Source organism: Calonectris borealis, chromosome 7 (genome assembly GCF_964195595.1).
Source record: "Calonectris borealis chromosome 7, bCalBor7.hap1.2, whole genome shotgun sequence".
Classification (NCBI taxonomy): Eukaryota; Metazoa; Chordata; class Aves; order Procellariiformes; family Procellariidae; genus Calonectris; species Calonectris borealis.
Genome location: NC_134318.1, coordinates 8,649,849 through 8,677,657, shown reverse-complemented (window position 1 = coordinate 8,677,657; position 27,809 = coordinate 8,649,849). Strand labels below are relative to the sequence as shown.

General features: G+C 36.7%; 1 protein-coding gene across 1 annotated transcript in view; it reads right to left on the bottom strand.

Annotated features, from left to right (window-relative positions):
- CTNNA3 (catenin alpha 3) overlaps positions 1 to 27,809 on the bottom strand; it is a 524,245-nt gene that overhangs the window by 157,981 nt on the left and 338,455 nt on the right. Inside the window, exon 11 of the mRNA XM_075154246.1 lies at positions 7,727 to 7,883. Coding sequence (XP_075010347.1) covers positions 7,727 to 7,883 — 157 coding nt within the window. The remainder of the gene's footprint in view (positions 1 to 7,726; positions 7,884 to 27,809) is intronic.

Genomic DNA, 27,809 nt, shown 5'->3' with positions numbered 1-27,809 from the left:
TTGATTTTAATTCAGAGAGAACTATATGGAAAGACTATGACTCCATCACTTAAGTTCTCTTAAGGGTAGACTGTGGTAAGATTAACAGAACTGCTTAGTGAAATCAATTGTATTCATGAGTCTAGGGGAATAAGAGAGGAAAGAACTGTACCAAACTTAAATCAGCAAACTTCTGCAACCAATCATACAACAGAAATTAACAGAAAGCCTACAAGGAACAAACAATGCAGGCAGAGATAGAGTTGAGACACAAACGTCCATCTCACACAGCTCTTCCAAAGGATGTAAAAAAAAAAAAAAAAAGCACTTACAAACCAAAACAGATTAGAGAAGAAAATTACCAAACGGAAATTGAGCTGCTATGAAATTCACACAACAATGAGTCTAACAATCCAAGAGGTTTCTGCCAGGGACCTCTTCTAAAACAGAGTTGTTGAAAACTTTTAGTACTACACAGAAATAATAAAGCACTGCATTTTTTTCCCCTGCGGTGCTTCAGCGATACCAGTCTGAAACCCAAGAAGGGGAAGGATAATTAAATGGGCATTTCAGACTTTCCAAAATTACATGCATTTCAGTGAAAACAGGTGACTACATTCTTAAGTAAGAAGGCAGCCTACTTTTTCTGAAGCAAATTCTCAAATATCAATATATGGTCAAAATATTTTGAAATATGTTGTTACAAAGTTTTTGCTTTTCATCTACTTAGTTTGTTTAATGTAGTGAAATACTTGAAAACAAAGAGAGCTTTACAGTAACGCTAAGTGCAGTCATTTTTTTATCAGATACTGGTGTGCTCCTGTAACTTTCAGTTGCTCATTTTGGGAAATAATTTTAAGCAAACAATTACAAATGAAATGTTTATGTAAAGCCTTTTCTATTGTAAGAAAAGGTATGCTTTCTGACGTATATAAATTATAGTCTTCACCACAACACAACTACTGCATTACCACAGGGCATCCACCCAGGAAGACCTGACTCCAGTCAGTATCATCAGCTTAGAAAAGCCACGCAATAATTGACAGAGCTCAAATATATATAGTTGTGTGTGTATGTGTATACACACAGGAACACAGATATGGATGTACACATATGTACACATACATACACTTTTTCTGATTCATTTTAGTAGTGTGGTATTTTAGATTTTAAAAGGCACAGAGCTCCCCTTTCTACTTCCTAAAGAATTTGTATACAACTGCAAAATTAAACATGAAAAAATCTTTTTTGAAGACCTATGCAATTTAGTAATTGCTATCAGTTTTTATAAGCGGCATATTATCGGTATTTTTCCATAGCTATGAAATTATCTGTAAATAAAATAAATCTCTTTTCAAGGTACAGATACCATACTTTAGTATTATTTTGAATTTTGTCATCTTTTATATAATCCTAAAAACTTACGACAATACATTTACATGAATCTACTCTTAGTTGCTCTGACTCAGATCAATTGCGTTTTTCTTTCAGTGATGCAATTGAGAGCAGGGATTCCTCAAGCAGACTTTTTTGGTATATTATTGCAGTAGATGAATACCACTTAAGTGCTGCATTGCTTAAGCTCTGCTGTACATTAATAGTTAAGACCAAAGAAAAAACAAGATTTGGATCAGGTATAACCACAGAAGTTTCAAATGAAATTTCTGTAGGAAATTGCAAGTTTGTCCTGCTCTGCGCAAGATGCTTTAGTAGATAATCTCCAGAGTTCTCTTCTAATGCCTGTTATTTTTTGATTCTGTTCTCCTATTTTGCCATTTTGTACATGCTACACTACATGTTAATAAAGTTCATCTGACACCCTGTTTCCTAATCAACTACTAAAGATCTCTTCCTACTATACAAACTGCAGTAGCAGCAGGGCCTTCACATCTGAAGCTATGTTAGTAAAGAAATGAAGCTCCGTATTTGCTCCCTCTGTGTTATCAGTAAATTACTTCCTTAGAACTGGGCCTTTGGAAAAAAGACATAAGGTAAGTTTCTTTTTTCCTGTTTATTTTTGCTAGTGTTAAACTGAGGAAGCTTCACTGAAATCAAATAAAAGCTACAAACAAAAGCAGAAAAAAATGTGGTCCCTTAGCTCTTGTTCTTGTTGAGGCCGTAAGACCATTTGCACCCACAAAAACTGCCTTCTCCAACAGCTTTACAGTAACATCCTATCTTTTGCTGCTTTCCATGAATTAAAAGTCGTTTCTGATGGCACAGGTTTACATCAAAAGGCAACTTCTGTTCTAACACTGTGGTATCTCACTGTTTCCCACTATGATTGGAAAGACTTAACATATTCTTAGATTCCAAGGGAAGGATTGAGAGACTGGAAACAAATTTCTAGCCTGCACGATTTCAGATTTTTAGAGAATTCCTTGCACACTCCACACTTGGAGTGTGCTCTTCTCAACTCCATTCAGAGGGAGAGCCATGCAACATTTTCCTGAATCTCCTCTGAAAGTCTGCACATGACACTGGAACAAGAGTATAATAGGAAGGTGAACCATGACTCTTCTCTCTCTTGCCAGCAGTAACTGATTTGTGCCAATTCTGCAGTACAAAATTATTCCCTTTTGCTTACTCAAGTCAGCTTGAATGATCTTTAGTCCTATCACAGAAGTTCCTGAGCACTCTGTGAAGTCTTTATCTATCTATTCAAGACACTTCAGCCCAATTTCTATAAGGAGTTGAATTGTGGAACACCTCTGTATGCATTATAGCCCATTTTACTGTTCACAGTACTAAAAAGGGCATCTTTTCCAGATTCTACTGCAGACTGATCTGCAGATGTCCACGTTTACCACTACCAATTTAGCAGTGGAAACTGCACAGGAGTTACACAAACCCTTACCTGAGGCAAACATTTAAGTCATTCCACTCACTATCACTCCATTAGGTACATGGCAAGTAACAGAATTTCTGGTAGAGAAACAACAAATTGACATCAGACAAAATCACCTCAAAGTCTGACGACTTATTACCCATTATTTGGAATGTATTTACCTTTAAAAAAAAAAAAAATTATTTAAAGTGTTGATGAGAATCCAAGAGTCAAAATGCACTTTAGATAATTGCATTTTAAGGAGGTATTTGAAAGAGCAGAGAGCAGAGACATCATTACACTGAGAACACAACAGGAAAGGGTCTATGTTATTTGCATACAGTACATGAAGAAGAGGAGGATTTATTCATACATGAAGAGGGATTAGAAAAGAGATGAACAAGGAAATGTTTTTATGAAAACACGAAACTTCAATTTCGGCAAAAGAGCTAATATTACAAGAATTTAACCATACTGATATTATAAATATGACAGACCAAAACTCAGATAGTATGGAAGGCTGGAGAGGTTCACTAGATGAAATAATCATAGTTTGGACAAGGACACTGAGAAGAAGACACAAAAGCAGCACAGGGGTCTGCCATTCAAGCTCTTCAAGAAGACAACAGAAAGGAAAAATCACAGGTCCTGAGAATTTTATATATATAAACACGCTTTTGATGCTTTTCTTACCTATATAGTCCTTGTAAAAGTTGAGTTAACTCTTGGACTAAAAGATCTAACTCTTCTCTTACTGGTTTTCTAACACATAATAATGTAAAAATACTTAACAATTGCAATGAACACGTCATTGCAATTACACACCATCATCACGAGAGGAAAACATACATACGAAGGAAGGAAATATTGACATTTCAGATCTTCCGTCTATATCCAAAATCTTTATTCATGTAATTTTGAATAAAGGGTATTAAAATAACACAGAAGAATCAACATTAGAAAATGAACATCACAAACTACGTTTTCAGCTTAATTGTATCAGGAAAGAGACCCTGAAGAGTTTACGAGAGCAGAGTTGAGAATAAAACTTAAGATTTACCACATAAACAAAATCACAAGCGTATCAAAACTAGTTTCCTGGAAATTCATGCATCAAATGCAATAGCACATTTCAATTTACTTCTATGAATCTAAAAACTTCACATCATGATGATAAATGGATGACAGTATTTTTTAAACTTAGTATCAGTGGGTTATAAAGATTAATACCCACATTCTTCCTTGCATAAATTAACTATCCAAAACTGATAGGCTGAAACTGAATCTCTGTTCTTAGGAGGTGTAACAAATCTATGAACAATGGTATCATCATTTATAATGTTTCATAATTGCAATGACATTTTTTATACAATTCATTAACTCTTGGTTTCCTTTACAAGGAACAGACCATCTTTAAACTGGTTATTTGCAATCAGATCTCTTTTTCATTTGTAAAGACCTGACTTCATCTCTTTTTTGTCTTCTGTAGTGCTAGTTCTCCTTTGAACACAGCATCACATACAAATAAATAGAAAGAATAAAACACAACTGAAACAAACAAAAAAAATCCAATTCCATGAGGATAGGTGAATCTGAAAAGGAGAGACCAATATACTTTGAAAAATAACAGTATTATTAGCACATACAATAAATGTCATATTAGCACTCAAAAAGAAAAAAAACACACCAGCCAACCAACAAACAACAACAAAAACCCCCAACCTTTCAAATGCTCCCAGTTCACCCTTTTTGATCTGCCACAGAACTCTCCTTTCCCCAGAGCTACATCAGAGAAGGAATGTATCACAACAGGAGAGACACAATCTTCCTGTACACATATATTTTGTTTCAGCAACTCCAGAAGTGGCTTGCAAAAAGTCACAAGGAGATATTTTCACGGGGAGCTCAGTTCCTTCGCATCCTCTCAGCTATAGCTCCCTTATTCTGCTTATTTTAAGGACATAACATCCTGGATTCAAGAAACATAGGGACTAAGCCACTTGCTACTGAGCTCTGCGCAGAATTTTTGTGGTGACATTAATGGGAGTTACATTACACCTTAAAAACGTCCATAGCAGAAACGCAGCTAAAAGTACTGAATTTACCCTCCAAATCATCAGTAACCCAGAATAACTCAAATTAAAAACATCATTTTACAGAATGACTTGCCATCCAAGGCTCAGGTGATGCTGTGTGAAAAGGAGATACATAATGTAAACCACAAAACAGATATTCCCAACTCTTAACAGTTTTGGGCAGTACATTTTGTACCTGGTAGAAAAATCTGACCTATCGATCAGAGATGCAATTTAAAATAGGTTTTTAAGAAGGCAATTCTGTTGTATGATTTAGAATTCTGAATCACCAGAATTGCTAGGGAAGGTGTGTTTGCAGTATTTACAAAAAAAGTGTACTATATTTTTGAATATGATTTTAACACTACAGGACTAATCACTTCCCTCGCCAACCTGGAAGATGCAGCCAGGGATGCAAACTCAGCCATTCAACTCAAATGTGAATATCTGACACTCTGAGACAGCACAGTATCAATTTTGAATGAAGTATGTTATTTAAAAAACATTTTTCCCCCAATATGCCCATGTTGGCATGTGCTATAGAATACTATTTTCTGCAGAAAACACAGATCCATTATAAATCTATTCTCGTATTCCTTTCACCTCAAACATGACGCAATGTACATTATCTTTCCTAATTACCAAGTAATTTCCGAAAAAGTTAAGATACCATCTTCTATTAAACATTTAACTTTTCTATTTAGACAGAGTAATATATGAATGTGTTACTCCCTCAGAACACGGTAATGGTGCTAATACACTGAGGAGTAGACCAAGAGTGGCTTGCACTGTTCCTTATAATTAGTCTTAATAATTACTTCTTTATACAAGAGCTAATTAAAAAAAAAAAAAAAAAAATTCCCAAAGCAAGTAGGTGACACTGCCATAGGGAAACATCTACTCAGCAGATCACTTAAGAATAAGCATTACACTTGAAGTTAAACAAATTAAATTAACATGTGCCAAAAGGTTCTACCAAAGCTTATAGAAGATGTTCTACACATGATTAGAGCAAATATATGAATGTTTACTTTTCTGGACCTCATGACATGTAGGCCTACACATCTCTGCTACTCAAGTTACAGTTTCTGCTTTTACTTACTGTGAAATACTGTCAATCATTCAGCTGTGCTCAACCAAAGAACATAAAATATATCCAAAAGCCAGGAGTCTACTCTGAAAAGAGTAGTTGCCCAATGACAGATTTTTTTCCCCCCAATTATTATTGGAATCTCTAACTCTATTCTTCAAGACAAGGAAATTTTGAAAAAATATCTGAAATGTGCCATTTAAATTCATCATAGTTGTGTAGTAAAAAAGAAACATTTAGCTCAATGAATTTGAAAGAATAATTTTAAAACTCGTGACATTCCATAATAGGTTAAGGAGATTCATGTATTTAATTCATTAGCAATTGACTTGTTTCTTCCGCTTTATTAACAGCTCTAGCAATACCTGCAGAAATTTCAGTTTCAGCCCAACAGGAAGGATTTGCAACCTCACAAACTCTATGAGCCATAGGAAGGTTCATAATCAGCTTCCATTAAAGGCTAACTTACACAGCGGTGAAAAAAAAAATCCTCTGGTTATGGTTTTCTGTACTAAGGTGCTAAGATACATGTAGCGAAGTAGCTCAATGAATAACCAACTCACACTATTTGCAGTAAATTCTTCTACATTCAGACCTAAATCACTTGATAGGTATACCAACTGACCACTGTAAAGCAAGGAGAATTTTCATGCTCTGAGGAGAAGTCTGTATCCAGCATCAGCAGACCCAGAAAGGGCCTGAACCACCATCTCTGCTCACAGTTTTTGCACTGTAATATCCACATCCCGATCACAACAAAAAAACACCACACAGTTACGGGGACTCCAGTCCAGCAGCTTCCGGTTACCACAGTAAAGGCGGTATTTTTGAAGATATACAAGTAAGCTTCAGAGCGATGAATATCCAAGCTAAGTCCCCTTTTAGACAAGAGTCCACCCTCATGTTTAATGAGCAAAGAACAATTTGGGAAAATGAACTTAGTTCTGACTTCACTTACAATGGTTTCAAAGTACTGACATCTGTAGAACTATTCATGTTCTATACGGCTGCATAAACCAAATAATCCTAACAAATGGAATTAAGCCCAATGGACATACCCAGAGAAAAATGGGCAAGCGCAGGGCCCCACAGACCATAAGGAAACACAAAAGTTAAACCACATTTAATGGAGACAAGTTTTTCCTTCCTGTCCATGTTACACTAACTTAAGAGAAGTCAAAAACTTAGAATTGGGATCTTTAAACTGCAACAAGTAAAACCGTTTTCCATCTTCTGTTTAAATGTTGAAGACACTCACTGCTTCAGTAAGTTTATTGCTATCGAAGGTCTCTTCAGTTAAGAGATTTATAAGTACATTTTGTTTGACAATTATTTGTAACTCTGAAAATTCTGGAAATGCTACAGTGCATTCCACAGCAATTGGAACACAGGATATCGTGAGAATCTCCTGGTTTATGTATACGCACACTTACATGCACTTCCTTTTCTAGAAGGAGACTTCTCACAGCTGCAGAGATGATTTTGAAACTTAGTGTTAAATGAACCTGTGAGGATGGATAAATGTACCACTGTAACATGCCCGTTCTGCTTCATGCACCTAATTTGCTCAAGTAACTTCTACATAGCTCTACATTGTGCAGAGTAGAAATATCTACTATGCAGGGACATTTTAAACAGAAGCAGCAGCTTCACAAAACCTTACATGATCTAATCTTTCATTGGTTTCCTGTTGAAATGTTAGGGAAAGTTTTTAAAGCATATAAAAGAATAATCAGATTCCAAAAATTATCATACCTGATACAGCAAGAAAATCATCAATACTCGTTATATCATCCACAGCTTCAGTAAGAACATGGATGTGATTCTCCCATGTACTCCTATACATCTCCATGTTGTTTTTCACAACTTGACTTTTTGGTCTGGCAGCAAGAGCCAAAGCAGCATTAATAACCTGTACCAAAAATAAACACAAAACCCAACATCTAAATAATTATGTCTTCAGAAATAAAATTTTATGTTTTACTTAAAATTGCAGAGCAGCATTTCTGTTCTCTAAGCAGCTTTTGTTTCAGTCAGATGTTGCTTAGGCTAACTTCCATTTTAGCTTCATGAATTAAGAAGCTAATGGAATAGGATAGTAAAAATCCCAACATTTTATTTTTAATCGGAGAATTCATACTATTCCAGTTTGCAAGATATTAATACAAGGAAGTTTTTACTTACACACACTTAAGGCACACACGTATCAGTACGGCATACATCACTTCAGTTTTGAGTTAAACAACTGTTCTCACATAGCTTATTACGGAATATCTTCACTGAAAGAGATATTATCAGCCTCTGTCATGTAAAAGTGGAAGGTTTTACCAGGACAACAGATATCTCTTTTAGGATCAGTGGCATGGGACATAACACATACTACATCTATATAAAAGCAGCAGAGTGATATTTCTAAATCAGTTAGGCGTAAAAATAGTAACTATGTTCACATGAAGAGGGTAGATTCCATCTCTCCCAGGAAAGACTAACTGAAAATGGAAATACAGGATCCTAGAGTGATTACTGCTATAGATACCTCTTCAATCAGTTAATTAGCTAGAGGGGTTTTTTCCTAATACGGCTTTTTGTGATGTTACATCTGTAAACATTATTTAAATTAACCTAATACATATCCCAGGTAGAAGCTGAACATTAATCTTACACTAACCTTTTTTCCCCGTCCCAATATTGCTTATTTATCAAGGGGAGAATGGTCTAAAGAAGACAAAACACCATGTAAAGCAAAAAATGGGAAGAATAAAAACAATATACCACACTAATCCCCAGTGCTGACAGTATACATTCATGAAACATTCTTGTATATCATCCACTGTAATCAAGTCATTGCACCAAAGAGTAAGAACTAGGAAATTCCTCATCCTAAGCCCATCTGACATGTCTTTACAATATCAATCCTCTTGACCGTGTTCTGGATCATAAGCTAAATTCGTAATCAGTTTTGTTTGGTTGGTATTTTTACGTATCACATGAACTTACACTGGTGAAAGTTGTGTGAAAGCTGGTGAAATCTAAATAATGACAAACTTCGTTCTATCTGTGCTCTCATAATGAAGGAATATACACAATTAGGCTTTCACAAGAATATTGCTGGGATTGAGTCTTTTTACTAATGATTTTGATGAGGAAGAATCTTTAAATTGCAGGAAGGGAAAAATTCAAAAAAGAGCACAACAAAAAAACCCAAATCAACCAAATAAACACTAACTGCACTTCTTGCAGGCAAAAGCTCTCCATTTACCTTGTATTCTCTAACTTATGAAAACAGTAATTTGCTTAAGATTAAAATATCAAGCACACTAATTGCTGAACTGAGGAAGACTACATTATTAACATGTCATCTGTTCATAAAGTCGCACCAACATGCAATATTACACCAACATACCATAATGATTTACTACATGTTTTCGTAAAACAGAAATGGAATTATCATAAAGGTGTTACTTAATTTTAAATAATGACAGAATAAATATATTTAAATACTGTTTAATTGTTGTCTAAATGTAACCAACCAGGAGCCCCACCGCCTCAGAATTACTATTGAACTAGTGGCGATCTACACTGCAGAACCTTCCTATTTTAACAAAACATCTGCACAGTTATGCAGAAAACCACAGAACACACTGAATAAAGCTGACGTTGTCATTCTCCCCATTTTCCAGATTACTAATACCTGAATTATTTAATTCATTAGACTTTCAGCTTTTTGACAATGAATACTGCCTTCATATATACAGCACAGCGCCATGCAGCTACCTTAAAGAACATACTATCTAACAAACTACGCATATTTAGAAAAGAATTTAAAATTTTAGTAAAGAACCAAAGTAAAGAAACAAGTTAATCCTGATTAAAGGCAAAAAGTGCATGCTACAGGAAAAAAAGTGCTGAACCGTTGAGCAATTACAGTTTGAAAGTCCTGGGTCTGATCAGTCTTCTTTTTAAAGCTGCACAGCTTGTTGTTTTAAAAATATCTGATGATAATACTAATAGCAACAACAACAATAATAAAATCACTTGATCTGCACCTCAGATAATATGGAATACTCTTTAAAATAACATATAAAATAAAAATCAAAAGCAACTCAAAATCCACCACTGCCAGCTATGGTTTCAGCAGTTTGCCTATGAAACAATTTTTTTAAAAAGTCCAGCTCACAAGCCATACAGCACACACATAATGAAGTCTAAAGGCTCACTTAAAAGAAGTCTGATTTCATGCAGCATCCTTAAAACAAAGCCACTGACTTTTAAAATAGTAGATGTTACAAGTGGGTGACAGAACACTGCCCTAGCTGGGCCCAGTAAGGATTTAGTTTGTGCTAAACGCAGAGTTTTCCCCATAGTTTTCAGACATCCTTTCAATATAGCCCCTTCGTTATGTGTTACACAATTTTATTTTATCCATACTCCAGATCCACAAAATCTTCAGCAAAAGCATTTATCAGCTATATCATCTGGCAGCAGATCTGTCTTGATGGTGTACGATCCTACCCCTAAAAGCAGGCACACCATTTATGTCTCTCATGTGAAAAACATGATCCCAATTCCCCACTCTCTTTTTTTTTTTTTTTTTTAAATGCAATTGCCAGGAAACATATACGGTTAAAATATTGAATGTGCAGAAGGTGCCTTATATTTTAGTTCGTAAATAACATTCTCTCCTCCAATAAAATATAGTAACTTCCAGGGAGATTACAAGAGAAGCTCTCCCAAATGAATGTTGAGTGCAGCCTGGAGCACTGCTAAAATCACGCATCGTTTCTAACATCTGAAAAACAGTAACAGCACAGCAATGCTGACATAAATGAAAAGGTTGATCATTTATACCTCATCAGAATGTAGACATTAAAAACGAGTCACCAGGGAGTTTGCAGCCCTATTCAAAGACACCAACAAAGGTGCCCATCTCCTAGGCAAAAGCAAGCTATAGTAATAAACTCTCTGCCTACATTCCCACATGCACTATTCATTTGCAGCATCACTTTGGAAACATAGGGTCTCTTCCTCCAGACATTTATTTATGTTTCCATAGCCAATTGCTTCTGCTTCTCAAATAAGTCAACAGACCACTCAAGCTGCTTAAGGTTTAAATTTCCATTTACGTACATTGCTTCTACTGAAGGTTCTGCAACTACCGATTTTTTTTTTTTTTTGCAAAGAGTTAAAGCAGGGAATTTAAGAGCTTATTAGGGTTCCTTTTTATAAAGATAAAGTGTTCAGCATTTTCCTGTTACAGTACTACCCTTAGCACTAAACACACACTTTGAATAAATACTTCAAAGTAGGCAATAACATACTATGCTAAAGCCAGTCTCAACTGACTTCCAATTTCATCAATAATACAAACTACTTCCTTGGTTTATTAAAACAAATGCTTAAAATTAAAAAGATGCAACTCTAAGCAGTTTATGAACTAGGCTTCAGATCATCTTTTCAATTTTGTCACCACGCTTCTCAGGATCTGTGGTGATGGAGTCCATTGCTTAAGGTTTCTATTGGATTGAAGGTGCTTCAGCAATAAGATAAAACCAAAGTTTTTATTTGCTAAGCCAACTTTACTTCTAACCTGTAAAGAATTGCAGACTGTGGCTATTCCAAGTGACTTGGTAAAACTAATAAAAAATCCCACACATGCACAAATGAACAGACAAACTGAAATAGGAAAGGGCCTGCAGTAATACCCTTTCCCCTTCCTTTACCCACTTTAAAACAGAGCTTTCAGTTCCAGAACACTATTCTCCCAGGTGTAGACTAGAGGCACAAGGCCTTTTCGTTAATGCCTAATTTTAACTCTCAGACATACAAAATGAGGAAGAAAACATAGTGACCCAAGACTTGCACACAGACCATGTTTTCAAAACAATTCTGCATTTGGTACTTCAGGAGTACCACTTCTGGTGACAGTACATATCACACCCTTCAGCTCCTCATAGAAACTTCTGTGGAAAAAAGCAACTCTACCAAGCTTCACCTCAATGCCCAAACATCTTTGGTCTAGCGACAATGCCACTGGCAGGCAGGCGCCGGCAGGGGAAACGTCAGCCAGGCAAACAGTGGCAGCAAGGCAAATGCCACAGGCATTTTTGGTGATTATCTTTTTTTGCAGTTGAATAGCAGCTGTCTGCCCAGCTTTACATTCACCTGCACCTCCAGCAGATAAATTTCCAACAAAATTAAGTGGGCAGATTCATCAATTTGACACAGAGACAGCAGAGCCAAATTCAGTCAAATATTTCTCAAACATGCAAGAGAAATTTACCTTCAAGAAAACAATGGTCAATTCTGCCCTAGTGTAAGCTAATATAGTGAAGTTGAAGGGGCTGAAGTTGAAAGAGCTCACCCCAGGATAACATGGTTTAGCAATCTAATCAAAACAGGAACACGTATAGCTTTGTTTGGGAATAAATATTCTCAAACCATTTTATTCATCTGGGAGGTTAGTAATACCTTAAAAGTCTACATGTAATTACAGTCTAAGTGTAGCTGTGTATGATTTCAGGTGATGGGGGAGAGAGTGTATTTAAGCCCTCTCTCATTTATAACTGAATTCTCCTTCATCCATTTCATTTATCTCACTTTTGTCAACATCTGTAACCAGCCTTTTGATCACCTACACATTTCTATGCCATTGATATTCTTATAATCCTGCCTCTACAGGAGGTTGCTACAAAGGTGAATGTGTCACAGTTCATCTGATGTATTAACAAACAAAAGTTGATAGTCATTAGCATAGTGCCCTTAAGAATTATCCTACCAGAATTAATTCACTGTGTTTTCTGTAGGCAGTATCTTTTCCAATTACATGCAACGACATCTCAAAAGCAGCTACCACATCAAAAACAAGAATTTCAGAAATGTGTTTCTGAAATGACAGTCCTTTCTATTTAGAACTCAATTCACACTATTCAGAACAAGATCTTAAGACTGGAATCCCCATAAAAAGAGACTTTTGACACTGAATTTACATTTCTGGTTGTTTCTCATTCTGTCCCTCATTTTCTTTTCTCCACTGGCCATGCTATGCCACCTTTACCCACACTGAGCAGTAAACAAAGCTACAGCGTTCACAGTGACTAATATTTAAAACAGATTAGCATGAAAAGCACAAACTCTAACCAAAGCATGAGCAACTTTGCTCTTCAGACTTTACTGCTGAGTGACTGACTACTTCATCCTAGCCTTCTGAATAACCGCATGCTTCATTTGCTGTGCATGGCTGGGGTGTTCATCTCTAAGGGAAAAGCATGGATAACTACACAGAAAAATAAGATCGATCTTTACAAGAGTATGTATATGGAAAATGGATCATGCTCAAACCTAGTTAAGCACAGCTCTCATGGACTCAGCCAAAAGGGACTTCTAGACACACATACTAAAAGTGTAGCGCTTGTGCATAGACTGCTAAGATGTAATACCAATCTCTATTGCAGAAATGTAAAAAACATGCTCACAAGGGCAAGTCCAGATGGGGACTCTGCTTGTTGCCTTCTCTAGTCTCACCAAATTGGCAAGCACAACAGCCTGTAAAGTTGGTGTTTCTGAAGAACTGCTCACGTTCATGGAAGATGTAAAAGGCCACAAAGTTCTCCTAATTTGCGTGCAGAGCTAATGTCTCCAAAATCTGATACATGATTGAGAACCCTGGCCCCAAATATTAAATTAACTCATGTTTCTTAGTATTAAAACCGTGGATCTATCATATATACATTAATATAATCTCTTATAAGAAAGAATTATTTTGTGCCTTAATATTATAGGATAATTAAATATAGTTGAAAACTGGTAAGTTTAACTGCCATCCTGCTCCCTGAAATACAGTAATAGGTCCATACCTGCTCCAGAACAAAAGCTCCCAGAAATTTCATATTCTGCTGGGGTAAAAAGTTTTGAGCTGAACGTAGGCTGGAATTCCTTTGGAGTCAAAAGTAAAGAAATGGACTCCAATCAGTTCTTCCTGTGTATAGGATAGCACACCCTACATTCATGTAAATAAACAGAAACTGAATTCAAAGCATCTGATTTAACCATAGACTTTTGTTACTGGAAGATGGAACTTTGTAGTTCCGCAATTTTATATATGAAGAATGTATAATGGGATGGTCATATTCAAGGTGAACAGTACATCAAATTTGATTCTGTCACTTCTAGAGATGAAGATTCATGTCTTTGTTTAAAATCAAAACTATTTTGTGCATCTTATATTAATTCCAATTCATTTACATAATATGAACAGTCTCTAAGCATACCTCACAAGATTCATCGAGGTATGTGCATGAATAACACACCAAAAATAACACAGAAAACTATTTTTGAGCTTTTAGAAGGTGGATTTTTTCCAAGCTATTACTGAACTAATCATCTCATTCTACTTCACAAAAGGAATTGCACTGCTTGGGACAGTATCAGTAAGGAATAAAACTCACGTCCAACTATTTTTGATCTAAGAGAACCTAAGGTTTTTCTTCCTCCTCTCAAAAATGATCAACTAAATGTCTAAAAAACAGTCTTGCAGATGGGATGGAGTAACTACTTGTCTTGATACAGTCTGGGCGCCGACTGGCTGGGGAGCAGCTCTGCTGGAAACGGACCTGACATCCTGCTGGACAACACTTTAGAATGCATGTCAGCAGCATGCCCCAGTAACAATGAAAGCTAACAGCATAATGGGCTGAAAGGGCAGGAGCATAGCTAGTAGAATGAGAAAGGTTACACTTACTAGATCACATCTAGAAAACTCTGTCCAGGTGTCCAGTTTTGGGCCCTCTGATACAAAACAGACCTCAATAAAGCAGAGCAAGTTCAGCAGGAGGCCACCAAGATGGCTGGAGCTCTTACACTGCAAGGAGGGAGAGAGAACTGAGCTTGTTCAGCCTGGGAAAAAGGGTAGCTTCAGAACGACCTACCAGCAGCCCCTGAACACATATGAGGAGATTACAAAGATGACAGAGACGGGCTCTTCACAGCCATGCATGGTGGGAGGACATTCTGACAGTGGTCAGAAATTGAGGGAGGTTCTGACGAGAGAGAGCACGGATGCACACAAGAGCGCTTTTCACACAAAGGTCAGTCAAGCAGTGGAACAGGTTGCCCAGAGAGTTCGTGCAGTCTCTGACCTTGGAAATTTTCAATACCTGACCAGTCAAAGTTTAGAGAAAGCCAGTTTGAAATTCAGCGTTGAACTTGCTTTGAGCAGAAGGTTGGCCTAAGACAACCTAAGGTCCCTTCCAACCTGAATTTTTCTATAATTCTGTTCTGTAATGCACAGTTACAGAATAACTATATGATACATACTTAGTTACTATCATTGACTCCTTCTGGGGCAAGAGCGGCTCACTTCTCAGGGAAACTCTAAGACAGGTAATAGAAATTTAAACAGATAATAGATAATGGTAACAACAGATAATGCAGCAACATCATGAAATAGTATTTCCTGACACAAGGATTACCACTGAAGAAACCACAGAAACATGTCGGCAGCCTGCTATTTTTGTTCTTTTAACAGAAAATTGTGCAGAACTTTATTTCTGTATTTCTCTCGAACAACGCGGTGGGGGAGCTTAATATCCAGACATCCCCAAGCTCTGTAAGAAGGCATCCGTATTTACTACTAACCCAAAAAACAAACTTGCAAGCAAAAACCTCACTATAATGATAAAAAGGCTCAAGGATAAATAACACTGTTGCTTTGGCATCTGCCATAAAAAGTCATTAAAATAACAAAGATATGAAAAACCACTAACCATTTAAAAGCTTTTAAAGCTGAGTATCTTGTATACAAAATATTTAATCATGAAATGTATTTCAGTCAATATAATTAAATAAAATTGAGATCATGTGATAACGCAGCTCTAGACAATTCTACCCAAGGTAAAAGTGCATTCCAAGAGTAAATAAATTACTTGCTATATTTATTAATAAAATCAACTTTAATTATTCAGTGAATTTAAAAGGTGAAATACATCCCCACTGAAAATAGCTAAAAGGAGATGCAAAGTTAGAAAAAATCATTTAATCATTATATCAAGTGTGACAAATCAGTGACAAAGCAAGATTGTTCTTCCACAAGAAACTTCTCTCCTCTTCTGAAAACAGCAAAAGTTCCATCCCCAGCACACTGCTCTCTCTCACAACATGCTGAAAAACTTCTATCTCAGCAGCACTATCAAGTACTGATAGTTATGAGGAGTTAGGTGTACACGTGGTATGATGGGATAAACACGTGACCACAAGTTTTTACATTATATTCAGAAAAGATTAAGACACCTATTGCTTCAGACAGAGACTTAAAAATTCCAGCAAGAAATAATGATGCAATAATAAGAACACAGCAATCCCTAAAATACTAAATGCAATGCTTAAAATACTTAGGACAAATTATTATCCAACATAAAATTTCAAAGTCCTATGTGCAATCTCTCTCTATTTTGGCAGAACTAGCATTTAAATAACATACTGTATGATTCCGTTTCTTCCTCCTTTCCCTCAAAGCAGGAAGAAGGGATTGCACTGGAGGCACTTGGATTGATAGTTACATAGTTGACTATGTTTGGTAATAAGTTTTAGAAGTTAAATACGGATTTACTTATTCTGAGATTATTAGGTAACTTTAACTAAGCTTTGAGAAAAGGTTGCTGAACAAAGTTGGTATATACTAACCCACTGTTCAAGTCTAGCAAAGGCCTTCATGATACCAACCCTTAAGGGCAGATTTAATTTCTACATTGTTATTACAAGCTACTGGCCAAGAATCTCGCAAATAATTTATGAGCACACAGGTAAAGCAACCCCTCAAGAACAAACAGAATTGTGGGGTAGGGGATAAGCCAACAATACTACGAACGTTATTGATCTGATACTCTAGGCTAGAAATTAAATACAATCCTGCATAGCTTTATCTCCTGATGTCTGGACAGTGGTTGCCAGTGATACACAGAAATATGTTTTTATTACATTGGGATAAAGTTTTTGTGCTTTATTAAAACAATTTGTGTAACTTCAGTCAAAAGCACACCTCCCAACATAGCCTAGCACTGCTCAGAGGCATGGTGCACTCTTGAGGAAGAAAACAAAACCAAAACCAAACACAAACAAACAAAAAAACCCTACCAAACAAAAAACACACACACCAAACACAGTCCTCTAAAGCTCCCCCTTACCCCCCTACACAACTATGTGTTGGTTTTACATAGGGACTACATGCACCCTTCTGAATGCATTTGGAAACCTTCCACAGGAAAGGCACACAAAGTTATCTTTAAAGCTTGAGCAGGGACCCTAATAAAATATTCTGAGACAAGAAAATAAAAATAAAGCTTAAAAAAAGAGACATTCCCATTGTTTTAATTTAAAACGTTACAGAAGTGCAAAAGAACTGAAAATGCAGTAAAGTATTCAGTATTCACACTTGGGTGGACAGTTTCTTTGTTTTTTGGAGACAGAGGACAAAATAGACTTAACACTTAAAGACTGATTTCTAAATCCATCTGACAGCACCTCCTTTCTAGAACTAATTCACTCGACCTGACAAGTGAAGCAGACAGCAGATCATAAAATACACTGGGGTTTTTTTTTTGCAGGTCAGATTGCAGGTGCCTGATTTGCATGAAACTAATAATTTCAGTTGTTAAGTACTTTCACTTTCTCTATTTTGTGATACTGAAACTGAAGTAACCAGAATAAACATTTCTGTTTCTGCCTTATTGAATACAGTGTCTGTAAATGACCCAGAGAATGTTTTGGATATGATATTCAAAGGTATGAGGGGTGGATCGCACAAATCCCCTCGCTTATTTCAAGAATCAAAAGTGCATTTTTCCACTCAACCAAAAAACACTGTTCCTCAAAAAGTATTTTTTGTATTAAATATACACCCAGTATCCAGTATCTCACTTAGGATCAAGCAAATCAGAACACCAGTCAATTACTTTAAACAATTTTAGCTATAGTTTCAATTTTCTAAATACAATTACTTCCTTGTGTCCACGGTTTGTGTATGTGGGGGACAACTAGATCCTGCTCAGAAAGCACCAAACACTTGACAAAATTTTATCAAGCCTTGAGCAATGCATTTTCAAATGCAAATTTTAATTTCAAGAAAAGTAAATTCTTGAAATGGAAGGCTAAAATAATCTGCAAGACTTATTGATATATGAAAGAGGAAATAAAAAAATATTCAAAACAGCGTTCTGTTTATAATGTTTCATTTGTTATTTCACACTCAAAAAAAAATCTTCAACAGTGCTTCATCCAGAACTGAAGCTCCACTATCTGCAGTTCAGTATAAACATATTAAATTGAGAACAAAGCCTCTTGATATAGCAATGCTTTTTAGAGATGTAAGATTTTTCTGCGTTTTCTTAGGCTGTGTAAATGCTCTATCACAGTATACCAACTATACTGGTATAAAAATTATCAGCACTGGTGATAGCTGAGTTTGCTGATCAAACTGGGGTAAGCCATACTGTCAACAGCACAAGTCATACTCCTGTAGCTACAGGAAAGCTTTCCAGGGTATGCAGGCATAAAGTCAACTCTCCATGGGAGTTTACAGTCTCAGGACTTGATCTTGAAAGGCATTCAGCGTTAAAAACCCGTGTCTGAATACCACACCCATAATTATCTATTAAGTTAGTTGCATACCAAAATGACAATATAAAAATGAAGCTTATGTAATTAACCTTCTGTTTATTGGATTTCATATCCAAGGAAATCTTTAGTCCAATTTGTAGTATACTGGATATAAAATAGAAACGTCCTTATGGACTATTCATTCATGTAGCAAACTTTACAGAGATAAAATACAACTGCAATGGAACTAGAACAATTGCAGTCTAACCACACCACAATTACAGTCTTTGAATATTTGGTAAGATGAGCACATATACACATTAAGTTTATACACTGAGAGGAAAAAAGAAAAAAAAAGGCATCACTAAAGCTCAACACGTATGCCACAACTGTTGCTTCACACCCATTTTGAAGTATATTATGCAAAAAACTCAACCAAAACAGCAACAACAAAAACCCAACCTACTAAAAATGTATTAAATCCATCCAATTAGCTCCTCATTCCTTCTTGGCATTTCTAACAAAACTGTTACCATTACAGAAAACCTTCTTCAGTAGTCATTTGCCTAAATGCCATTGCCCTACATTTCCTACAACATCTATGAACTTCGGTATCGTCCGAGCAAAAGAAATCAATCGCTAAAGACAACAGCGAGCTTTCAACTTGACACAAAAATGAGTTACTGAATATAGAGACTCCTAAAGCAGAAAGCTTTACAAGGTACACAGAGATGGGGACATGGAGGTTGAAAATCTTTAAAGTGCCTCTGGAAAGAACAGCTAGAAAGTCTGGTGAACAAGTGGGACTGACAGACATCCCCAAACATATTCCACGTCACTCATGCAGACAGAGGAGCCCAGCTTCAACTTTTCACCTGTTGCTGCCACAGTCAAAGATCTAAGCTGCAGCAAACTCCACCCTGCCCCTTTTGGTCCCTAGAAGCTGCTTCTGTCCTCCCGAGGCCTCACTGCATGCTACCGGCCGCTCACTGCAGGCTCTAAGGACCTTGTAGGCTTTCTCTCTCTGCTGCAACCTACAAACACTCAAATGTTCTTTTCCTGATCCTCTCACCCAGTTAATTTTTAAGTAACCTAAACCAACACAACTGTGAATGGAAGAAAAAGCAAAAAAGCCCACACCTACTATTTTCTTTCTTTCTCTGGGCAGGATTGCTTCCAGAACAACATTTCAGGCAAGGCACTTGTCTTCAATAATAGCAGGACTGGCAATGGAGGGAGGATGCTTGTGGTTAGATAAGAAGAGTCTATACTTGTAAGAACTATTTAAATTCTAATAGCCTATTAATTCATTGAAACTATCACTAAAGCTTCAGCTACAGTTGGTTTTACACATGAATGAAGTCACATGGTTTTGTACTTATGTTCTTTCTTTAGTCATGTGGTTAGAACATTCTCTATAGTACATCCTCTTACGGTTAGGGGTTAATTAGGGTAAACATCTTTGACCAGGACAACCACTACCATCCTGTTATCCAGACCTAATTTCAATTACTGGGTATCAGAAGTTATGTGGGTTAACGGTTCAATATTTGAGGAAGTTAACTGAAAGGGACAGTTAAAATTCAGAGTGAGTAAGGTAATTTAAGACTGATGTCTATTTAATATCCTAGCAGGAAGAGATGTGGACAATATATTTGGAAAAAAAATGTGAAAGCCAGCAGTGCTAAGGTTTTCATAGAGCTCTTCACAAATCCAAAACGTTCTACAAGTACACATCAGGTTGTCTCTGTAGCCTAGCAAACCCTAAGAATAGTCTTGAAAGCACTACAATCCCACAATGCACATAATGGCATCACCTCACCTGAAAAACTGAAATTTAATTCTCATCAATTCACCCTGTAAAGATATACAGGAGGAAAAATAGGCTTGAGAAACATCAGTGAAAACACTGAGAACAGTTGAAAGACGCAGTAAGATCTGGGAGCTAACAGATTAAGACAGCATCATGAGCATTATGCAAACGCATCATGACAAATCAGATATATATTATATATTCAGGGACAAGGAAGGACTCTAAAATAAGAGAATTATTTCCAGTAATATATTTTATATGAATGGAATTAGCCCATAAGAATCAGCATCATATGATTTCATCACAGAAGTGTAGTAAGATTTCAGTTACGTTCCTATACATGAAGTGGAATACTGTACCTTAAAGACAATAACCGTTTGCTCAGGCACATGTATTTCCATATATAAGAGCATAAAACTATCACTAACACCTTGAAGATTTTACAAGTTCCTCCAAAACAAATGTTACGTCACACCACCAGATGTGTTACACTGAAGTAGCTGGAAAGGGAAGCCCATGTAACAGAACAGTTCCTTTGTCCCCCTGGTAAACAACTGTAGTCCCAAAGATCCTCATTTTGCTTCATTTTGAAGGGTTTCTGTGTGGGGTTGTTTTCTTCCCCCCGGTGAAATATTTCCCATCAACAAAGTTTCAAATCACTGTTTTCCAGAATTCTCTCAAGCAAAATCCTCTGCAGCCAAACAAACAAAAAAACCCATCCTAAACCAAAAAGAATTTAGAAAATGGTGCAAAATGAAAACAATATATTGTCAGTATCTTAGCAGGTATGCATAACATTAAGGTATGTTTCCACATTTCAAGTGTTCATATCAAGTGTTTCCACATTTCCTCCTACTTTTCATTTTCTGTCTTGTATTTCACATACACAGTCTGTACGCCCTATGAGCTGAAAAAAGTGCAAAAAACAACAAAACCCTTATTACCTTTCAGACAGTGAGGATAGTCCAGGGCAGGTAATGAGAAATTCAAATAAAGAAAATCCTTCCTCCCTCCAACCCTGAAGAAGGACTCTCTATTCCTCTGTTATTATTAAGAATAATTTCTGAAGCCTAAATGCAGAGACTTGTAATCATGAAATTAGGTCCTTACACATCATTCACATTATCATCCTGTAAAAGAGGAACCCAACACTACCTAAATTGTCTATCACCCACCATCAAATTACTATTTTTTTCCCCTTGTTGTTGATACTATTTTTCTAATGTTGTTAGTCCTTTACTATATTTTCCACATGCAGAAACCTCAGCAGAATATTGAATTAAAAACAGGATCAAGAAAGAGGCAAGCTATTGCCTCCAATAGAAAGACAGGAATGAGAAATGGGGTGATTTTTGAAGCATCACTGATTATTTATACACGCCATAATTTAGGTACGGGTAAAACAAACGTCAGAAGGATGCAGTGTGCTATCCAGAAAAAAATTCCTTATGAGAACATCTCTCCCAGAAAATTATGCACGTATGGGCAATAATTCTGCCTTGGAGATACGGATCAAGCATCAACAGCAACAGAGTTTGCATTCTTCAAGAATTTCAGTGATGCTATAGCGGAACACAAAGTTAGTGTGACTGCAGTTATTAATTTAAAATCCATTTTGCATTTTCCCAGAAAAAGTGGAAAGGAAACAGAAGAAGTGGTATAATGAGAAACGCACATACCTTATCCCTGTTTTACGCATAAACGTAAATGTGAGTTAACATCTAGCTAGCACGTCACATCGCACAGCAAGTTCCAAAGAAATCAGAAAGAAAAAGCGAATTTCAATTTGCGTGAAATTTTTCTGTTTAAAATAGTGACAGCTTTAAGATGGTAAACAAAGCTTTTTCTAACTCAGAATAGCAAATTAGCCCAGACTCTGCGTCAATATCAACAGTAATGCACCATCATCTAAGAGATACAAGAATCAAACAAACTGGTGCTGTACTTGCTACTTTCACTGTTACTTCCAATGCTGCTCTTACTGATACATTTCCTAATGACTTTTCATTTGAAATTTAGTAAAGCAAATAGTCAAATTGCCAGATATACTTTGCATTTATCATTCCAGAAATATAACACAGAAAATCCACTTGCAGATCATGTTAACCCTCTTTGCCTTCTTTAATGACATTTTAGCATTTTCGTTTCCAGGAAGAAATGATGAGAACACAACAAGAGTAGTCATCTGCTGCCTCGAATTTGATGTTACTTCTATGGAAACTATTTAAAAGTTCTATTTAAAAACTTGGAGGAAACCATTTAAAAGCTCAATTTAAAAACTTGGAAGCTCATCAGAGACATGAATCGGGCAAAATTTGTAAGATTCACCACTTCACACTTCTCCAGGGAAGACACTTCCCTGAGAGACTTGCTAGAATCTCCCCAACTCACTCAAGTCTGATCCTGCATCAGTGACAGAGGGAGAAGGTGGGTGTGCAGGAAAAGAAGAAAAAGAGTTCTGCCTTTGCTTTGCAAGCTTGCGCAGAAGACACTAGAAATTGCCAAAAAGCTTGTTCCTTAGCTGCAGCTCATAGGACTTATATGCACATACAAGAATGTGGACGATGCAGCACCATCCTGTCGATGCTGCAGCTACATCAAACTTATGTCTACCTCACTCACTTCCCTTGGTGCTTGCCAGACTAAGTGCTTGTGTCTGTTCCCCCCATCTACATCACCAGCTGCCTCCAGGGTGCGGAAGCACCCCTGAGGATCCCCATCAGACTTCCAATATTCCAGTTGAAAAGCATCTCAAAATTAGGTAAACAGCTGATAATAGTTATATGCCCAATGCTACAGAACAAAGTTATGTCAGATGGAACCATGTATCAATAGTGTGATTTTAGCTTCTTGCTTCAACAAGAGCAACATGTTCCCTTGTCAACCTATGCTATTTACACCTCTCTATTACTGCATGCTATAGCTATTTACATTCTCTGCTCCTTATTGCTGTCCACCCGTCTTCCAAAAACATGCAAACCTACATCTTTTAACAGTGGTATTATTTTGCTGTTTTGTACTACTCTAAGCTTTCTTACTGTATGACCACCCTCCTCCCCAGTAGGTTTTTTATCACAAGTCGTCTCTAATAATGATGTTTTATTGTTTTTCTTTCCTTCCCTGGCATTCTGCTGCAGGACTGTCACCAACAAAATGTGGCATCTCAGGAAAAGTTATAAATTCAGAAAAAAGGATGAAGTTGAAGAGATAAAAAAGAAATACCTTTCCAGGAAAAATATTTTCAGGTTTTAAAGGCACAGGGAAAAATAAATTGTTTATAACACATTCATAGCTCTTTTGTGCAGTATGAATCTACAGCAAATGCCCTCCAGCTACTTTATGGAACTCGGATCGTTCCCATGTCTTATGTCCACTAACTGCAGGTGAGGCAAGCAGAATAGGATAAAACAGAACAGCTTCCGTATTGCTACAGAAGTTGAGGTCACTCAGAGGTGGTATTTTTATTTAATATTACAAACTGAGAATTTGTTGAGAATTCTATTCTAACACAACAGATGCTGGAAGATGAAAGTTAAGACTGAAAACCTCAAGGCATTTTGTAGTTAATTATTTTCTTTCCAAGGACTATCACGAAACAGCCAAGCAATCACAACCAACATGAGACTTTCAGGGGAATCTGAGAGTCATAGTATTATTTTTTTTTCCCCCTTCAAACTCCATTTATGGGAGAAGTTCAAGCATCCAGCAAAGTTCAAAAAAAAGTCCAAAAGTTCAAACATCCAGCTAAGTCTATTTGTCTAAGAGCACAAAGCATTAGGCTTTCCAATACATTTTGGTGGCCCACAGTTTTAGGATTCCACAGTATCCCAACCAGCTAAAAATACCACATGCTTTATCTTCTTTTTAAAACAACAAACCTCAATTTCCTCAAACAGAAAAAGGTAACATCCTACAACTACTAATGTCAGTAAATGATGCTAGAGGATATGAGAAAGGTTTTCTTCTTTGTATCATTCTCAGTCCTTGTCAGATAGCCAGACTGGAACCTGGAGCACAGCTGGTTTTGTACATGTTCCGTTTCTGCAGATTGCCCATCACATTAAGACTGCAGTGTTCTGATGGTACAAAGGATCATCCATCCAAACAGGATCATACATTATGATGATACGTGAGGACTAGATAACTTTTTCCATGCAATGTCTCCTGGTAGCTGGTAACAACAGCCATCTTCTAATACTGAAAACAAACCTTAACTTATAACACCAAAGCTGTGCCACTGTCAGCTCAACCTGGCATTAGTCTGCACTGCCACCAAAAGCAGTGGCCTGCTCCTCCTTTAGACTCCTTTTTCCTCATTCCTTCCCTTCAGCCAGCAACCAGTGTTCATACATCCATACAGCAAACTACATCAGGCAACTGACTTGAATGAAAACTAACCTTCTTACTTGCTTCCCAGGTTAATTCTCAGCTGCATCAGTTTCCTGATCCAGATCGCTGAATAGCTGTATGATTGCTATTGTTAGTCACAAGGGAAGGAGGCAGAAATAACAGCTTGAGAGTAGGGAGGGAGATCAAGTCTCTAGCAGTAGTGATGATGTATGCCAGATTAAACTTGTTGTGTAACAAAGCTGTAAGAAAAGGAATTAAACATAGGAACATTCAAGCAGACGACCACAGCTATCAAGGTTAATGACAATTTCTTCATTAGCTTCAGCGGCATTGTGTGTGGACTTTTCTAACATGGTGAAAGCCTACATGAAAAATGTATCACTTCACCAAAATACCTTTCCTGTAGTTTTAGAAATATTATAATTAAGGCTTGATATGTACTTTTAATTAATTGCTCAATTGAAAGGTTGGAGGTGGTACTTAAGATGATGTCTGATGCTGTTAGAGATACTAACATCTGTTTTCTCTCTTTTAAAGCAGATGGTAGAGAATTCACTGATTTACGATGTTCTCCCCCATTACTTCTGCCTTTGCACAAGACTCCTGTTTTTGAAGAAAATGGTATTAAGACAAATAAAAGGAGATGCCACAGACGGTTCAACCAAGAAGATGAAACAATTGTGGTTATTAAAGTAATACCAGTGAAGAGTTTTTATGAGGCTAATGAAAAACTTCTTCAGTGTCCCCCACCATTTAATGTATCAGAGCAAATAACAAAATGGATGATTGATTTTTCTCTGATGAAAAAGTAAATATATAGGAAATGTAAATTGCTAGCTTCAAAAATCACAGCATCGTAAAACATATAATTAAACTCCAATACCTGAAAAATGTAACACATCAAAACATGCTGCCCACTTATTAGCTATCAAGACTCATTTTTGTGAATGAGAATTTTCAGGTTTGTTCAATACAGTACCTCCTTTCTAGAAAATAACACAGAAGCAAATAATATCCATCTATCTGTAACAGCCTGAAAAGGCTAAACAATTTAAGTGTAAATCGAAACACAGCTCAAAGGAAAGACTAAATTCCCCTGTTCATTTTTAGAAGGGAAAAACACACTTGTAAAATGTTTAATTTTGAGAAAAAAAATTTATAGGACATTCACATTTAAAGCTTGAGCAAAACATATAGGAAGCATAACAAAGTTCTGATCATAGCTTTAAGAAAGAATGCAGAGAACATGCAAACCCTGCTTGGAAATGACAAGCTTCTCAGTTGAATATTCGTACGCATGGGGCACACTGCTCTCACTGTTAGGCTGCTGAAGGCTTCCATGCTACTTTGCACCAAATTGTAGGTGTAATCAGTGTACTTTGGAAGAGGACAGAATACAAGTGGCTTGTGGACTGGATTGGAAATGCTTTGTCTGGATCTCTTCTACAGACAAACATACGCTCTCCAAAAAGCACTTCAGTTCTTCAACTCTTGGTTCCATGGTATTTCTGAATTTACTGATAAACACAGACCATTTCACATGATCCTAAAAAACATGCAAAAGGCTTAATATTGTCTGCTAGAGAGACAGGAAACAAAGCGTCACTACAATAGTGCTGAAATTACTAAAATTCAAAGAAAGGAAGGCTGCAAGGGCTGGTTTCTTGCAAGGAGTCTTGGCGTTTTTTGCCATTCTCCTCACTGCAGGTGCATGTGTCAACAGAGAAGCAGATCTGTAATACCAAAGCAGTCAGCTCCAGACAGTCGTGTTGCCATTGAGAAAACAGATTAATTATGCTGGACAAGCCAAATACAAAGTGTTAAAGACAGCTATCAGATCAGTACTTGAATGGCCTGAAAGTATGATGTATAAATATATTCCCGCTGATCAGTTCAGCATCTTGCGTACCCTAATACCTCTCCATGTTATTTGAACTACCACACTTATTTATTTACAAACTCACACAGCCAAAAATTCAGCTTCTATCTTTGGTGGTATATCACATACCAAGCAATATTAAAAATAACTAACAGCATATTAAGTTCCAAGCAGCAAGAAAAAATGGCACTGAGAATTAGAGCTGCATTTTCCGCAAATGTGCCAAGTGTTATGCTCTTTTCATTAGCATAATTTTTTTAAAAAGTATTGTAGGAGGGGAAAGAACAGCAAATATAAAAATAAAAACCAACTGCAACAATGAACCCAATATACCATACACTAAGTATGTTAGAGATCAGTGCTCAGGTAACACAGGTCAATACGTACCACACGTTGTCTGTTCCAGTCTATGACCAGCAGGGTTGTAGAATAGCGGTAGCTGTTTTCAGAGACAGTTATCAGCAGGACTTTCGACGGTTGGCCATGTCTAAACTCCATTTTGGGAGTCGGCCATTTTATTAAATATTTACTAATAGTGGATTTTCCAGTGTGATTTTGCTGAATGGTGTTAAATAACATAATCCAAACAATTACTTTATTTTTATGTTTTAAACACAAAGAGCAACTCAACCTCTAATGGATTTCCTGTTACATAGATTTCCTTCCCACGTAATAGCTTTATAACTAGATGGTTTCTGTCTATCTCTTAATACTTAAGAGAAAAACAGAACTCGGTAAAAATACTGAGATCGAGGTTCTGGTTATACCAGTGTAAACCTTGTCTTTTTTAAAATATCTGATAAAAATATTGCATGGGATTGAATGATTTTTAAAAATTTCTTTATCACCAAATAAAGATTAAGCTAATGTGTGTTTTTCCTGCATTTTGCTTCCTTGCATGACATACCAGAACAGACATGGTTCACTGCAGAACTAATCACCCTGAGTCATCTTGGTAACTAGTAGCAAGCTCTAGCAAGATCTCACCTTCAAAGGAAGTGAGCCCAAAAATCGCTTTTTCAAGTATGGTTCTTCCAAAACAAGCCCAAACCTCCTGCTCCTTAAAACTCTCCAGGGGTCTTTATGCTAATTAAAAAGCTCTAGCCAGAGCCCTTTGACATGCTGAAGCTCTTCCCAGCCCCTGTCTTGAGACTAGCCACTTCTGATCTTCACTTTGAAACATCTGTTCCAGCTTTAGGCTCAAGGTC